General features: G+C 38.3%; 1 protein-coding gene and 1 non-coding gene across 2 annotated transcripts in view; both read left to right on the forward strand.

Annotated features, from left to right (window-relative positions):
• The window catches only part of TMX1 (thioredoxin related transmembrane protein 1), a 14,297-nt gene extending 3,308 nt beyond the window's left edge, over positions 1-10,989 (forward strand). The window contains exons 2-8 of the mRNA XM_007943703.2: positions 385-500; positions 1,837-1,882; positions 3,698-3,826; positions 5,362-5,407; positions 5,504-5,605; positions 5,725-5,791; positions 10,814-10,989. Of these exons, the coding sequence (XP_007941894.1) occupies positions 385-500; positions 1,837-1,882; positions 3,698-3,826; positions 5,362-5,407; positions 5,504-5,605; positions 5,725-5,791; positions 10,814-10,989 (682 nt within the window). The remainder of the gene's footprint in view (positions 1-384; positions 501-1,836; positions 1,883-3,697; positions 3,827-5,361; positions 5,408-5,503; positions 5,606-5,724; positions 5,792-10,813) is intronic.
• Positions 619-753, forward strand: LOC122150256. The gene has a single exon (XR_006163565.1). It is a non-coding gene; the product is annotated as a small nucleolar RNA SNORA70 (small nucleolar RNA).
• Positions 10,990-17,557: the final 6,568 nt, after the last annotated feature.

Below are 17,557 nucleotides of genomic sequence, written 5' to 3' on the forward strand. Positions count from 1 at the left end.
AGCACTATGCTACCAGAGCTCCTAATTAACTTTGTAGTATACCAAAAACCAAACCAAACACATTGCTGTTGAGTCGATTCGACTCATAGCCACCCCTCCTTGGGTTTCCCAGGTGGTGTCTCTATGGAAGTAGATTGCCCAAACTTCCTTCTGAGGAGTGGCTGGTGGGTTTGAACTGCCAGCCTTAGGCACTGCACCACCACATTTAAAAAAATTATGTGATTAGGTGCAAGCACTTTTGAAGTTTGTCTGTTCTTCAGTGATCTGTATATATTAAATCTTGCTATATTATATTTGTTTTTATTTGTAAAATATCTATAAATTGTTAGATACCTTTCATCTTTAGTTCTTTGCTTTTCTTTTTTTTAAAACTATATTTCTCAGTTATGCTCCTTGGTGTCCTGCTTGTCAAAATCTTCAACCAGAATGGGAAAGTTTTGCTGAATGGGGAGAAGATCTTGAGGTCAATGTTGCGAAAGTAGATGTCACAGAGCAGCCAGGTACTACAAGTCTGTGGGTTAGTTGTGTTTCTTTGCAGACTGAGCTGATTTGCTGATTCTGTTTTCCACATTAACAGTTACTAACTTTTCCTTTCATTAGGTTTTAAAAACATAAGGTCTGCAGCTAGTTAAGCCGACTGGCCTACCTCGTTGGTGGGGGCTCAGTGTGCAATGGCTGCAAAAAGCAGACTCCTTGGTTGTGTATGTAGCTCATTCCTTGTATGTGTTGCTCTAAGGGACCTTGGAGACATCACCTGCCTGCTGCTTGCCCAAATAATTACCTAGGATCATTTTTTATTTGCATCTCAGGCCCCAGACTAACATATAGGATAGTTTTCAGAAGTCTCAGAACACTGTAGTGCCAGTGTACCTTGACCACGCAATCATTTGTATTGACACCAAGCTTCAGAATAAGGAGTGTGTGGTTGAGGTTCTTTGTAGGTTCCAAGGTTAAATTCCCTGACAGGAGAAGATCCAAATCTCTGAAGTCAGACTTCCCCAAGTTTAATAGCTATGATTTGAAGACAAAAACCAGAAACCCAGTTGCCCTCGTGCTTGTGAGATCAGGAATACTCCTGGCTTGGCCCCCTGAACAAGTGGCATGCCCTGCCCAGGAGAGAGCACCTTCTTTGGTCCAGCCTCATCTTACTTGTTCTTGGTAATTAATCCTGAGTTCCTCTCCCCCCAACCCAAATGATAATAATAGCTGATATTGATTGGGCACTTACTTGTTACTGACTTCCGTATGTGTTGTTTTTATTATTTAAACCACACACAACCTTGTGAGATAGGTAATATCCCCATTTTACATGTATGAAAACTGAGGTACCAAGGTTAATCTTCATTTTATCAGTGCTTGGCATATGGTTAATAATAAATATTAGCTAATATTGTTGCCCCTTATGAAAGATTCATAATATTTTCCATTTTTAGCAACACATTAAATTCTGCTTTTGTTTCTTGAAGGTCAAATATGATTTCATACCTTTCTAACATGGTGTTCTCATATTATGCTGTTCAATGACTGATCACTAGTGGTATTATATAGCATAATCAACTAAGTAATCGTATATATTTACAGATGTTTGCAATATTCAGGCATTATTGTTTTATTGAGAAACTGTAGTCTTTTTAAAGTTGCTATAAGTACATAGTTGAGATTTTTTGTTCTTTGTTACCAAACTCAACTATTTCAGGTATAATATTCTTTCCCTATTAGTATTTAAATAGTTCAGAATCAGCTTTAAAGTAGCTAGTAAATGGCCCGTATAAGACCTGTTGTATGAACTTTCTTATGTTTAATTCTAAACATATATTTCTTTATATCCTTTTGTAGGACTGAGTGGACGATTTATCATAACCGCTCTTCCTACTATTTATCAGTAAGTATTTGGAGATGCTCTAGTTATGGAGAAGGATGCATCACAGTATAATATTCAGAGTGCAGGTCTCTGGCTTAGAGTGTGTTGAAGGAGCTGAGATAATTATGTTCAGCAGGTACATGAGAGAGCTGATACGCTTTTGTCCTGGGTGCCTTCAGATACATGCACGATGTAGGAAACACAGTTCCTGTTCTCAAAGTCTCTCAGTTTTGGATGTGACATTCACATGAGATGGTGTAACACTAGCCAGCATAATAAATGATTGTGAGCTCCCAGAAGTGACACAGATTCTAAGTCCTATAGGAAGTGAAGTTAGGAAGCAATCACTGTGGGCTGGAGTAGTCCCAGGAGAATGTAGAGTTGAGGTGTGACCTTGGAGGTGGAGTAGAATATTCAAGAGTGCAGGGTAGCTGTTCCATCCTAGGATGATAGCATAAATAGCGTGTAGTAAGAGAATGGTGTGTTGAACAAATAGCTGAGAAAGTGCTGTGGCTCATCCTTGGGGAGAATGGTGACTGATGTGCTTGTGTGCTAAGTCAGAATGAACAAAGATAATGACGTCTTCAGAATCAGGTCTTTTAGTTTGACTTTATTTTCTAAACTATGAGTGTTTACCTCAAATCTGTGTACCTGCCGTGTACCCTAATGTTATCTACCTGGTGGGTTACATACCAACATGCATGTCGTTATTCATTTAAAGTTATGAAAACAGTAAGTTGGCAGTTCTTTGCATTTTCCTGTATTGCTGTTTCTTGTCATTTAGCATTGGAATCTGTTTTATTCATCCCTACTCCCGGACCTGTTTCTTTTCTGTCTCCGTGAGTGCTTTTCTCTCTGCCTTATCACTCACTCTTACTCCCTCTTTGCCTCTTGACTGGCTGTAAGCAGTCTTCCCTTTCTTTTCATGCCTCAACATTCCCTGAACTTTTTTGGAATTTCCTACTCCTTTGTTTTTAGTCACATTTTTTACCATGACCTTTCTGTCTCTCGAAATCCTCCACATCCTTCAAAGAACAGCTCAAATGCCACCTTCTCCACCAAACTTTTTATTTTTTGGAGGGTATGGTGAATGTTCATTGTGGTCTTCAGCTCTGGGTGGATAAAATACCCTTACCATAGGTAGTAGGGAGCTATTGAAGTTTTTGTACTTAAGTAATAAAAACAGCAGTGTTAATTAAAGAGGATTAGACTGGTTGTGTTATTTAGGGTGGTCTGGAAATGGTGAAGATGCGGCACAAGGAGAGGGTTACAGGCTTGTCCCTGAACTCCATACATTGGGAAGTGAGAGGAGGAAGTGAGTATAAGGAAGATTCAAAATAGGCTGTGAAGCGAAATGATTAAAAATGGGAGGAAGGGCAGCACTGTACCAGATGAGCCCAGGGATTTAAAGCATGGTGGTGGCAGTGATGTGATGATGACTGAAGTAATACCTTAAGCTTTTAATAATAGCTAGTATGTGTCAGACACTATTCTAACAACTTTTCATATAGTAATTCCTTTAATATGTGTATGTACACAAGACTTAACATTTCTAAGATTTATCTACTTATTGTATCCTATAGTTTTATTATTGGTAACAGTAAGATAAAGTCTTATTATTATAATAAGGATTATTATTGTTTAAAAACGTAAACTCATTGTTTAATGAAATTAGGGGTTAAGATGTCATTAGTAGATAATGAATTTAATTTGTCACCTGTGCAGTACTAATGATTTTCAATATTAAGATTGACTATAAAATGAGGTGAAGCAATAGCAGAACAAAATCTGTTATTTATGAGGTGCTGGCTAATTTTTTATTTTGATCCTCTTTAGTTGTAAAGATGGTGAATTTAGGCGTTATCAGGGCCCAAGGACTAAGAAGGACTTCATTAACTTTATAAGTGAAAAAGAATGGAAGAGTATTGAACCTCTTTCATCATGGTTTGGTCCAGGTTCTATTCTGTAAGTATAAATGATTTTTCTCAAGAGTTAAACATAATTGTACTTCATGTAGAGAAATTATTCATGCTCAGTTTATTTCTTGCGTTGTTAAGGTATATTTAGATTTATTACATACTACTCCAAATAAGATCAGAACAGATTCTACTTTCTTCCTTAAGTTAGAAAGGGGCATTCTGTAAAATTAAGTTGAATCCCTTTTCAGGCATATTTTAGCTATGGCCATGTGCATCAGCAGAGACATAATCTTCCTCAAGAGTATGAGCAATGTAAAACTGTCACTTGAGTTTAAAATTTAAAGGAAAAGCCTCAAATGTTTACCCACTTATACTCCCTTTAGACTTTAGTTCTTGATGTTTGTTTGGTTATCTCACTTGTCTGATAGCTTATATGGATATTATGTATGAGCAATGACAAATGACTGCTGAGCTTTATAGATAGCTAGCTGTATTTCTTCTGCATTTCTGTGGAGCAGTAGGAGGAGTAGGAGATGCCAAGCATGTTTCCTGCTGTCTCTGCGGTGGGGATGTAAGGCTTCACTGGTCATCTGGGAGTCCTCTGGAATAGCACGTTTTGCTGAAGTCACCATGGACACATCTTGGTGTGGCTGAGTTATCTTTTCCTGTCCCCTCACCACACTGGCCTTGGCAGATAGAGAGTTTCACCATTTAGGAAGTAATAGAGCCCTGGCTTCTGGGAGTGGGAATCATGTCAGCCCTACATAGTGTTTTGAAGTAGAAGTTTATCTGTAACACCTTTCCTTGGCATGATCTTTCTCTCTGAGAAAAATTTGTGAATTGAATTGTCCTTCAGCTGTCAGAACGCCCCCATCTAACCACTATGCCTATTCCTAGCCTCCCAGAAGGCTCCCTAGGGCCTCTGCTTAAAATACCAGATTGGAGAGGAATCCCTTGTGTGAGCAGGGTGGTGGTGGTCTTACGTCCTAGTTCCTTTCTCCTCAGTTTTTTCTTACTCAGGTTCATGTCTCTGATTATTTTTTGGAGGATTTTAGGGTGCCATTTTCTTACAGTCAGCCTAACTTTAACTGGCTCGTTTCATAGATCTTGTGGCCTGTTGCTCAGAGTATATTGGGACTTCATGTAGCCTCTCATTTATTTGACCTCAGAGGACAGAGGAGAATTTTTGTTTGCACTTTTTAAACACAAAATACAGTTACTAACTCCTTACTAAAAACAAGTAACCTAAGATATTCTTTGGATGAATTTCTTAAACATAAAGTTTATTATTATTACTATTACAAATACCCAGAGAGATTAAGATGAAACGTTAATGTCAAAGCAATAGAAGAAAAGTATTTTATTTACAGGGAAGTTGCATAGTAGTAATTCAGAAATGTCCATTAGTAATTCAGTTACTTGTCACTAACAATCATTTTACCACTAGTCCTGAGATCAGCCTTGAAATATGTTGTATTGGTGGAAATAATAGAGCATAGAATAGAATAGATGCAGTGTGCAGTGTATGGTATTTCAGAGCTATGTATTTTATTCAGTTTTCCATCATCTCTCTTTTTTTAGGATGAGTAGTATGTCAGCACTCTTCCAACTATCTATGTGGATCAGGGTATGGGCTAAAACTTTATTTCTATTTTAAACATTTTTGGAACTCTGTTACTTTTTAAATTACTGGTTTATATTTTAATTTTCCTTCTGATTTTAGACTTGCCATAACTATTTTATTGAAGACCTTGGATTACCCGTGTGGGGATCGTATACAGTTTTTGCTTTAGCAACCCTGCTTTCAGGACTATTGTTAGGACTTGTAAGTACTTTATTTTCAGGGTATTAGGAAAAAAATAGAATTTTAAACAATTTGATAATTTTATGTAATTGCACTAGCAACATCATACATTTTGTTTCCTTACAATATTTATTTTGCAGTGTATGATATTTGTGGCAGATTGCCTTTGTCCTTCAAAAAGGCGCAGACCACAGCCATACCCTTCAAGTAAGTATATTTTAAAATGTTTATTTTTTATTCATTATAATCCTATTTATTTCTGTAAACACATCACATATTAAATAGGCTGCCCTCCCAGTCTAGGCTCCTAAGAATGGAGTGGGGGTCTCTCTGTCACCTTTGCCATGAAAAGGGGCAAGGAGATACATACTTCATGTGAGAATGGCAACCCAGTGGATTTTGGACATTGTTATTTTCTTGAGATGAGAGGGAGAATTTTAACATTGCATATAGCTTGTAGATATTCAGTAACATTGATCTGATACTAATGTGTTTGAAATTTTCATATTTGAGTGCACTTTGAATATACTTGTCAGAAATTTAAATAATTTAAATCCTGCTCTTTGAATTTATTCATTACTTACAGTGAGTACATTTGATGATGATTATTTGTATGCAGTCTGTTCTAATTTTTTTTTGTAGGCTATTCGGAAAACCAGTTCCAAAGCTGATTGAGAGTAGACGCTGACACTGTATTTCACTACAAAATGAGTTCATATAATTAGAAGCATTTGATGATGTCTAAATACAATTACGTACCAATTATTTGTTTTAATCTTGAAAACGTAATGTTATGCAAGTTCTCTTCTTGCAGTTTGTAAAGAAAGTTCACATCTTTTCCCTTCATCCTGTTTTCAGCAGCTCTGTGAAGTAGACTGCATAGCTAATACTATTCCTATTTTGTGGTTCAGGAAACTTGGGCTCCGAAAGATGAAGTATTTGCCCAAAATCATACCAGAATGACAGCTGAGAGTAGAACCTAAATCAGACTCTTGGCCTGACGTTTCTTCCATTATGCTGCCTTTTTTGACAGGATATTGAAGTCAAAACTCCTGAAGCAAAATCAGTAGAGAAACATTGGCTGTGGTTCAGACAGGATTTGCATTTACAGTGTACCTTGTCCACTGAATGACTGATAGGTTATCTTTTCATTTCCTAAATAGTTGTATGGACACTTAACATCTATAAAAAAACTGTTGATGTCATTGACTTACAGTGAGTGACCCTGTCGGTCAGAATAGAGCTGCCCCATAGGGTTTTTAAGCCTGTAATTCTTTAGGAAGCTGACTGCCACGTCTTACTCCTGTGAAACCCCTGGTGGGTTCAAACTACCAACCTTTCAGAAGGAAGCAGCTAACTACTTAATCACTGCACCTACCAGGGCTCCCTCAACATGTATGGAAGAGAGCATTTGTTTAATCCATCAAGTGCCTCTGACTTGCAGGAAGGAAAACGTGTAGGTTACTTACGAATAGATGTGTTGCTAGATTTAAGGTTTTTTAAGTGAAATAAATAGCAGGGAAACCTGTGAGAGCAGGAGCTCAATAGCACTGCATTGTTTTTCTGGGTTTCACAAATTTTTTGGCATTAGTAGGGTGCAGTGTTACCCTTAACTTTTCTATCACTCTGTATAAGTGGAAAATATATTAGTTTGCCTTCTCTGACAGGTTCTGCCTTACACTGGTTCCAACTTTCGTAGATTTTGCTATATAAAAATGCTTACTTATCAACTTCTAAATTAGGAGTAAACAGAAAATCTGATTAATACAAAGACAAATGTATAAAAATAGCTATATAGTTAGTTTTAGTTTTCCTGAGTATCTGTTCTCCTGTTTTCACTCTCAAAAAAGTTCTACAGTTGTGAGAAAATCTGGACAGTGGTCAGCTGGTAACTGGCTTTAGAGCCCGTAAATATACCAGAATCCATACTGAGAACCGTGAGGTGTTGACTGAATCATTACAGCTACTGTTAACCAGATTTTTTACACACTTTTTTTGTCACTTAAGAAGATTTTTGGAGTCTGCATAGATGGATTTCTCTAAGGACTTACATGTTAGAGTCTGAGTTTTACCTCTTAGAGCAGTGGTTCTCAGACTTGGAATACATCAGAATCACCTGGCAGGTGTTAAAACGGATTGCTGGTCTGACCCCTGAGTTTCTGATTTAAATGGTCTGTGATGGGCTGATAATGTACATTTTTAACAAATTTTCCAAGGTGAAGTTGGAAGTATTAGTCCGAAGACCACATTTTGAGAATCACTATCTTACAGAAAAGATCTCTGGTGGTAGTTAAGCACTAGGCTGCTAACCAGAAGGTCATTGGTTTGAACCCATCAGCTGCTTCTCAGGAGAAAGACGTGGTAGTCTGCTTCCATAGGGATTTACAGCCTTGCAAACCCCAAGGGGCAGTTAGACTCTGTGCTACAGGGTTGTTGTGAGTCGGAATTGACTCTCTGGCAGTGTGTTTGTTTTGGTTGGATCTTAGAGAAAATGTTTACCAATAGGTAAATCTATAAACCCTGGCCTATGAATTTGTCTTTTGAAATTGCTCATACAATCTTATTGAAAAAATACTGTCTCTGGGGACTCATGTTTATGGGATATTTAATTGGTGTATTTAAAAGGAGGTAAGTGTTCTTGATTGAGGAAGCTAGGAACAGTGAAAAGTTACAATTTTAGAAACTTTTTTAAGAAATTCACCTAGGAAAACATCCAGAGAAGATACATTAGCTCTTTAAGCAAGTTACAAGGAGATTGAGCTTTTAAAAAATTATTCAACTAATCAATGCCAAAGTACTCAAATTTTCCTGCTAAGGTTCACAGTAAGTCATTAGTGAAACCTATCTCTTTAAATCTCTGAATTTGAAGGGACTAAAAGCAGAAGTTAATGGGCTTTGCGAATGCGTTCCCAAATTATTCAAAAAAGGTAGCACATAGTCTTTGAAATGGAGAGATCTGATGGAGCATCCCAGCTTTACCATGAAACAAGAGTATGACAAGTTTCCTAACCTCTCTGAGTCTGTTTTCCTGTTGTGTCATGGAAGTAATTACACTTGCCCCATTAGATCATTATGAAGCTTACACTATAGGTGTCTAATGCTTACATTATCTTGGTGACCCATAGTAAGCACTCAGTGAACATTGACAATTCAGCTTATTATGTCATGTATTTTCCTTTAGTGACACAACTGATAGATATTAATCCAAACTCTAATGCACTAGTGCCCCTTCCATAAGAGGTCATTTGATTTATTTGAATTGTTTCAAAGATGTGTTTTGTTTTTTCCTTGAGTTGCTAGGGAAAGAAACCTTAACTAATTTTAAGCAAGGTAAGAATATGTTGGTTCATCTGTTGAGACTATGGCCTCTAGCTGCCTTTAGGTCTGAAATTGAACCCATTCCTGTGGCTTCTAGCCAAACAAAAGACAGGCATATGAGTTGAACATTTATCTGAGGTAGATACACTCCTTGGAGAGAACAGTCATGGGAGAAAGAAGGGCTGTGTGTGCACAGGGAGACAGCTCAGGGGGCAGGAGTACATGGAGGGAAGGACACAAGGAAGAAGTAACTGGGGAGAAAGTGGATGGGAAGCTGTTGCATTGTGGTAAATTGCAGTCAATGTCATGAGACAAAGTGTATATGAGGAAGTTTGAGCACATAATTGACTGTATGTGGATTATTACATAATTGACTGTGGATCCAGGGGCTCAAATGATGATGTCAGCATGCTGTGTTTCTGAATTAGTCAGACTCCATACCTTTGCCTGGCTTCATTCGCCACTGGACTCTTTCCAGTCAGTAACATAAGGTAAGATTGTAGAAAGCTGAAGCACTCAGTCCTAGAGTAAGAGGGTGATCCATTCTCTCCTTACTTTTTAGAGGAATTCTCATTGATGCTGCTTGAGCAAAGGGACTCATTTCTTGCATCAGACTCTATAACCAGGGTTTCTCAACCTCAGTAGTATTAATTGACAATTTGGACAGGATAATTCTTTATTGTGAGAGACAGTCTTGAACATTTTAGGATATTCAGCAGCATCCCACTCAGCGTGATGACCTTCAGAAATCTCTCCTGCCATTGCCAAGTGTTCTGGGCGAGGGGGAGCGGGGCTGGGGAGCAGTCCCCTCCTTCCCCCGCAAGAACCACTGGTGTAACTGTAGCATTCACCAGAATCCCATGGGGTGAGGAATAGAAGAGCAGCTATTAACCTGATAGAAAGGGGAATACTAGGAGCTCTGGTAGCATAGTGCCTAAGGTACTTGACTGCTAACCAGAAGGCTAGCGGTTCAAACCCACCAGCCACTCCTTGGAAGGAAGATGGGGCAATCTATTTCCATAGTGATACCACCTCACAAACCCAAGGTGGGGTTGCTGTGAGTCGGGGCGACTCAGCAGCCCATAACAACAACAACAGCAGGCAGACCACACACCAGATTGTCCATCACGTGGTGATTTCTTCCTTAGTCTACTTCATGCCCCTTCCCCCAAGTTCTCTTGGTTTTTCTTGGATTAGGGGCAGTCTGGGATCAATGAGCAGATAAAGCTTACTGCCCCAGTTCTCAAGATTGTGTGAGTAATATGAGAAGATAGATTCAAAGGCCAGGGTCTCAGTAACAATGTATGCACTAAACATAATTAGCAATAGACCCTATAAAGAATGAAAGGGATGTGTGTACATATTTAAAACTTCATTGAGCGGTATACTTAAGATTTGTACAATGTACTGTTTTTAATTATAATAAATTTATATATGGGAGAAGGGAAGCAGAAGCACATTATGAAACCAGTTTAAAAAGTACGGACATATTTACAACCTTCAGCCATAAATGTCTGTTTCCTGTTTGCTTGCGAACTGAAACAAGGGTAGTGTTGAAGTTTATTTCAGTATACTGGCTAAAAGATTTAATTACAAATTAATATTAGGTAGTTATGCTTAATACAGTGTATTTTCTTATATATTCACAGTATTAATTTTGGTTCATTAATTTCAGTTCAGCTTATAAATAGGTGGATAGTTAGAATAAATTGGTAAGTAGAATGGAACTTTCAAACCAGTTTTTATTTTACATTGTCTACTATTTAGAAATGCTAATACATGATAAATACAAAAGCAGTTTATAGACATTATGAATCATTATTGCACTATTGCACTGTGAATGTATCTTGATTTCACTCTAAAATGAATCTACTGTGTCAGGAAAAACACATTTTTGGTTTTTTCTTTAAGAAAAATTATTACCAGAATCTTCTCAACCTTTGAAGAAAGTGGAGGAGGAACAAGAGACTGATGAGGATGGCGTTTCAGATGAGGAAGCAGAAAGTAAAGGGACAAACAAAGACTTTCCACAGAATGCAATACGACAGCGTTCGGTGGGCCCTTCGTTGGCCACGGATAAATCCTAATTTTATAAATATCTTCATGCTTTGATTTTGACAGAATGGAAGATTGATAATTTCCTTTGGTTTGGAGTGAACTGTGACTTGTACATTGCAGGATTCAATCTAGATTGTCATCAGATTGAGCAGTCCACCTTCAGAAAATAAAAGTAGCACTAGGTTTAAATGTTTGAAATATGATTTAGGAACAGCATGGTGGTTTAAACAGTTCTTTAATCTTTACAAAATCTGGTGCCAAGCAGTAAAATTTGAGGTATGTTTGTTTAATAATTGTTTCAAGTCTGAGTTGAGAATTTTACATTTTCCAAGTATTGCATTATTGAGGTATTTAAGAGGAGGTACTAACACATTTACTTTAGAGAAAGGATTTCTCATTTGGTATAATTTTTCTTAGTTTCACTGTGTGAAAAAAGAACATATTTCCCATAAATGGGAATTTTGCCCATTATCGGAAGAAATGTATATTTCAATGACAGCTCTGGTCTTTTTAGAGATAGAGTCTAAATTTTCCTCATATTTTTAGATTATGCAATTAATAAAAATGACCTTACTTTAATTATAATTTTCTACATATAATGATAATGCAAGATGTGCTCCTGATGTCGGCAGCTTTTCTGAGTCCATGGGGGCGGTGTGCTTCCTATGAAGGTTGGTGATTGCCTCTTCTGTTTGGTCTGTGATTTGTGTTTTTCTTATTGTCATTGGTTACTTTTAAAATTTTCCAAGTTAGATGTGTGGAAAATTTTCCATGTTTTAGTAAATAGTACTTTCTTGTTTTTGTTTCAAACTGATAAAGTTTCCTAAGGGATCCCCTAAAATTGAGCTATCTACAACCTATTTAAAATGGTGGTCACTCATCTCAGATTTTACATTAGTCTTTTTGAATGTCTTCTCTTTTTCTTTGTGAAGTTGAACATTCCTGATTTTTATTTGATGTGGAAAAGCCTTACATTTACATTTCAAAAGTTCACAGAAGCTTACTTTGAAATAAAGTTTTCATTCTACTCAGGAACAAAAACTCTTCTCGATGTAGTTTTGTCCTCATATATAGCAAGTTTTTAGTTCATTTTACAAAGTCATTGGATTCTTGATGTTTTTAAATCGTAACATAGATTTTTAAAAGATGAAAATCTTATAATTTGTGCTATTTGACAGATGGGAATCACTAGGATAAAACATTAAATGTATTTTTGCTTCGTGAAGAATTAGAACACAGAGTGTTTTCACTTCATAGTAAAGAAGTGGGGAGGGCAATGGAGGGATTATATTAGCCACAAGCAGAGAGAAAACTATATATACTCAAAAAGGAATCCCCTGTTTGTTATGTAATAGATGGTTTCCATCATGCCCTTCTAGGCTCTGCTGCTGTGTGGATTCATGAGATTTATAGTATCATCATGTACAACAGTTTCCTTTAAAGGCCTTTTAGAATGTTAAATATTCTATCATTGAAGAGTCTGGATGTATAATTTTGTAATGCTTTAGAAAAATATTCTTGGCACAAAATAAACTTTTTAAAGGACTTCACCTAGAACTGAAGACTAGTGATTTCTAGTTGATATGAAAAATATGCTTAACTGCTTTCCATTTAAGTGTTCAAATGAGTAGTTGTCTGCCAACATATATTTGCTTTATGTGTGTTGTCAAGAAGCTAGATTCAAATATACATCTTTTTTCTGTTTGATGAGATGAATGAGGAAAATAATGCTCATAAATCAAGTATTCTGTTTTTATAATTAATGATACTAATACAGTAGTTGTTGACATTGTACATTTTAAAAAATGTAAGAATTCAGCCACGTTCCTTTTCTTACTAACTTTCCTTTGTGTTTCTGGGCCTGTGTAAGCCAGTGGAGAAGTCAGGAGCTGGTCCACAAAGCCCTGATTCTAGGGAAATGTTACACTTACGTCTCTGAACTAATAAGAGAACCAGAAGAGGTTTTATAAGGACAGGTTTTGTAAAAACAAACCAGTTGCCTTTGAGTTGATTCTGGCTCATGGCAACCCCATATGTTACAGAGTAGAACACCATAGAGTTTTGTTGGCTGGAGCCTATGAGAGCAGATTGCTGGGCCCTTCTGCGAAGCTACTGGATGGGTTTGAACTGCTGACTTTTAAGTTAGTAGTGGAGTGTAAACAGTTTGTGCTACTGCACGAGTATTTTCTTTTAGAAGGATCGGCACAGAGCTGGATTCCTGTGAGGCAGAGGTTAAAGATGTCCCAAATGTCCAGCTTTTCCAAACTGCTAGACCACTCCATCATCTCTAACATCAGCTGCTACTCATCCCCTCATACTCTCCTTTGGGTTCTGTAGTTCATTGCAATGACTCACAGAACTTGTTAACCAGCAAGAAAATGGTTATGTGGTTGTGGAGGCTGGCTAGTCCCGAATCTGGGTCCATGGAGGCCTCTGCCGACTCAGTTGGTTGCAGGGGCTGCTGAACCCAAATTGGCATGTCTGGTGGCAGGTCGCTGGTTCACAAGGCTATGTGGAAGCTGGCAGATCAGGTCAGGTGATAAGCTTCTGGCTCAAGTCCCAAGAACTGGAGGTCAGAGGATGCAGGATGCAAAGAGAGAACTTTGCCTGAGCATTCATATATATTGGATGCAGACCATACCCTCAAGGGAGCTCTCCTTGCTTGAGCAAGGTAGGACAAGAATGTGAAGGTAGTGACTAGGGTAAGGGTGGTGACTTGAGGCATACCCTTTTGGAAGGATGGTCATACCTTTTTGCAAGATGCATTCCACCCTAATCCTCAATGTAATGTATAACTCCAAAATGGGACCATAATAACTGCTGGCATAAAGGCTAGGATTTATAACACATCACAAAATGGAGGACTTCGTCTAGAAGAGCCATATTAAGTAATTCATTACACCTCAGATGCCCATGGATTTCATAAAGATATGGAGTCACTAGGTGGCACAAGCGGGAGCTCTGATAGCATAGTGCCCAAGGCACTTGACTGCTAACCAGAAGGCTGGCGGTTCAAACCCACCAGCCACTCCTCGGAAGGAAGGTTGGGCAATCCTACTTCCGTAGTGATACTGCCTCGGAAACCCAAGGAGGGGTCGCTATGAGTCGGGGCCGACTCGACAGCAAATAACAACAACAACAGGTGGTACAAGCAGTTAAGTTCTGGGCTACTGTGGTAGTTAAGGTTATATGTCACCTTGGCTGGGCCTGGCCCAAGCTGGTGGTAGTTATTTCCCACGATGAGACTGGCAGTCATCTCCATGGTGGAATCTGCCACGAGCAGGTGAGTAGCTGCTTTAGGGATGTGATCTGCTTCCCCTATATAAGGAGAAGCTTTGGGGATGGTCTACAGCTCTTTGGCCTGCTTGGACCCTGCATGTAGCCAAGTCTTCATTCAGCAGCCTGCCATGCACAGCTGATCTTGGGACTTTAAATGAAATTCAGTCAATGGCCTGCCATGTGGTTTGGTAGTATCAAGACTGCCTTTTTGTTTGTTGCCCTTGGGTTTGTCACCCTCAGCAGCCAGCAGCTGCCTGAGTGAAGAAAACCTCCAGCTTCAGTGGGCCGGGAGCAAGAGGCAGAGTTAAAGGCCAAGGTTGAGGGGTTTTCACCCAGTCCCTACAGCCTGGCACTTTGAACTCAGACTTCTAGCCTCCAAAACTGGAAGAGAATAAACTCCTGTTTGTTCAAGCCATCCCATCTGTGGTGTTTTTTCTGTTAGGGCAGCTAGGTAACCAAAACAGCTACTAACATAAAGTTTGGTAGTTCAGATCCAACCAGAGCTGTCTCAGAAGAAAGGCCTAGTGGTGTGAAAGGTCACAGGACAAATGGAGTGCAGTTCTATTCTACAACACATGGGGTCTCCATGAATTGGAATTGACTTAAAGGCAACCAGTAGAAGCTCAAATTTTCTGTCATATTATAGGCTTGTGGAAACTTACAGTATTGTTTTAACTTTTTTCATTATTGTCTTAAAGGGGCCACTGGCAGTTTACCAAAACCAAAACCAAACTCACTGCCATCAAGTTGATTCTGACTCATAGTGATCCCCGTTGTGTTTCTGAGGTTGTAAATCTTCATGGAAGTAGATCACTTCATCTTCCTTCCACAGAGTGACTGGGGGGTTTGAACCGCTGACCTGGGTAGCAGCCAGGTGCCTTAACCACTATGCCACCAGAGCTCCTTCACTGGCAGTTTAGCTGCAAGTAATTTTTTTTTTCTTTTTTTTTTGGAGGTGGGGATAAGATGCAGTATCTTATACCACTCTCATTTCCCCTAAGTATTCAGTCCTCCACCTACGGATTGTTGCATCTCATCACTAGTGGAAAACGCGGTATTTACCAGTAAGTACTTGATGATAATTGGCAAGACTGAAAAAAGTTTTGGTGATGATTTCCTGGGCACGTGTAATAGCTACCGTCTCGCAGTGGGATGAGTTTTAATTATGGTAGTCCGGTTTTTCTTGCTAGCAATTCTCATGCTCAATGGACATAACCAATTTGAGCCAATGTGTTGTTGAGGCTTCTGAGTAAATTCTTTCTTAAAAATGAGATGTGGAACAGAGAGTTTACTTCTGGATTTTGCGCTATTGGGATGGAATGGCTAGAATTTTGTAGCCACCCCACAGCCTGAGGTGAAACCAGTGTAACAGAATGGCAGAGCCACAAGAATCTCAGAAAAACAGAGCTAGAGAGCCCTAACCCTGCCGCACCCAACCTCTGGACCTCTTGTTATTGGGGGTAATTTCCTTATCACCTAATTGTTTTGAGTGAAGCTTTTCAGTTACTTGAAACTAAAGTATTGACATGGCTGACACTTCTCTGCATTTGTAAACAATGGTGTCTTGATTTCTCTTAATCCAGTTCAGTTTTACGTCTATTTCAGTATCTGACATACTCACGTAGAGCAATGCCTTCTTATGGTGAAGTTACAAAGGGGAAAAATAATCACCCATATATATGTGGTTGAAATTAATTCATGTACCAAATCAAACATGTACTGTAAATCCATCTTGGTAATGAAAAGGTAGTTTTCTTTATAGGTTGCTATTTATTATCATTCATAACTTATTATACTTAATGTTACTATCTGTAAGCGTTCGTGATGAAAAGATCCTAGAAGCTAAAGAGAGTGTGTATTAGGTTCCAGTTTAGACACTTAGTGTGGAATTATGTTTTAAGTCTAAAAGCCTTGTTTGTCTTTTTTGCGTTTTATTTGGAGCACATTCCTGTATATAATTTTAGGTGGTTACTCGAGTTCTCTACTGAGATGAGTGGGGAGCAATATGAGTTTGAAGGTGGTGAGAAATCATTATTTTGCCATTTTTGTCTCTTGAGGAAGAGGAAGGAAAGGATAATGTATGTTTATGCCGTCTAAAATGTTTCTTATCTATGTTTATAAAAATTAGTGGACTAATCCTACTGCTTAGTAAACTAACCTGCACTCTAACTTAAGCCATTTTTGAAATATTTTGCAAACTTGTAATGAATGTGATCACTTTTTGGATAGGATTTTAAAGCTTCTTGTCAGTAAAGCATGCTTTGACATCACTGCTGAGAAGCCAAATTATTTGGTAACTTTTAGTGATATATTACATGTGAAAATTTTTAGTTATGTATTCAGTGTTTATATATGAGTTCAATTTATTAAACAACCTCATCCTTCAGGCTGATTTTTAACTGAGGATATACAAACTCCACAAAGTGATGTGTAATTTTTTCTCATCCTTAGATATAAGCAAAAAGAAAAAAATTACTAATACACAAAAGCAGGATAAAAATGATGAGGTTTTCATTAAATTAATCTAAATGGCTGTCCCTCAGTTTGAGATTATATTCTTCTACTTATTAAAGTTTTTAAAATGAACAATGCTAAGAGATTTTTAAAAATGATCTTACACAGTAAAGTTAAGAGTTGTGGATCTTTTTGAATATCCAAAATTTGGAGGAGCATTTTACTGGGCCATACAATTACTGGGAACCAATCATCTCTGAAATGAGTAAACTGAAGCCATGATTCAACAGCTCATTAAGGGTAGATAGAAAATAACTGAGGTCTCTCAAATCAATGCATTTCCTACTTCACAAACATTTCTCTGAATGTTGTTGTAAGCCAGGTTAAGTATACAACTGTAAAATTAAATACCCTGTTCGTGTTGTCAGGTAGAGCCAAAGTCTTTGATGAGAAAGGGCTTTTGTTTTACAGGAGACTGACCAGGTGGTAGTTTGTATTGCTGTGGCACCCTTGCATGTGGTTATCTCATTAATCTAGGTGTCTGTGTTGAGAAGAGATAGAATCATCAAAGGGAAAGAATACAGGTGCAAAAAGGACATGGGGGCGGCATCTTCCAACCTCCTCTATTTTATAAGGGGAGAGAAAATCACCATCAGCAGACCAAGGCTGATTCCTATGAGGCCAGCCATGCTACCACCCTCCAAACTTTGCCAATTCTGTCATCAACTGCTTGAACAATTTCTCTTAGAAAGATCAGCACGAGGCTGGTCCCCATGAGGCGGAGGTCAAAGATGTCCCAAATGTCCAAACTACCATGCCACTCCATCATTTCAGACATTAACCCCTCCTCCTCCTCCCAGTAAT

Source organism: Orycteropus afer, unplaced genomic scaffold (genome assembly GCF_000298275.1).
Source record: "Orycteropus afer afer isolate SDZICR_OR568_19922 unplaced genomic scaffold, OryAfe1.0 scaffold00111, whole genome shotgun sequence".
NCBI lineage: Eukaryota > Metazoa > Chordata > Mammalia > Tubulidentata > Orycteropodidae > Orycteropus > Orycteropus afer.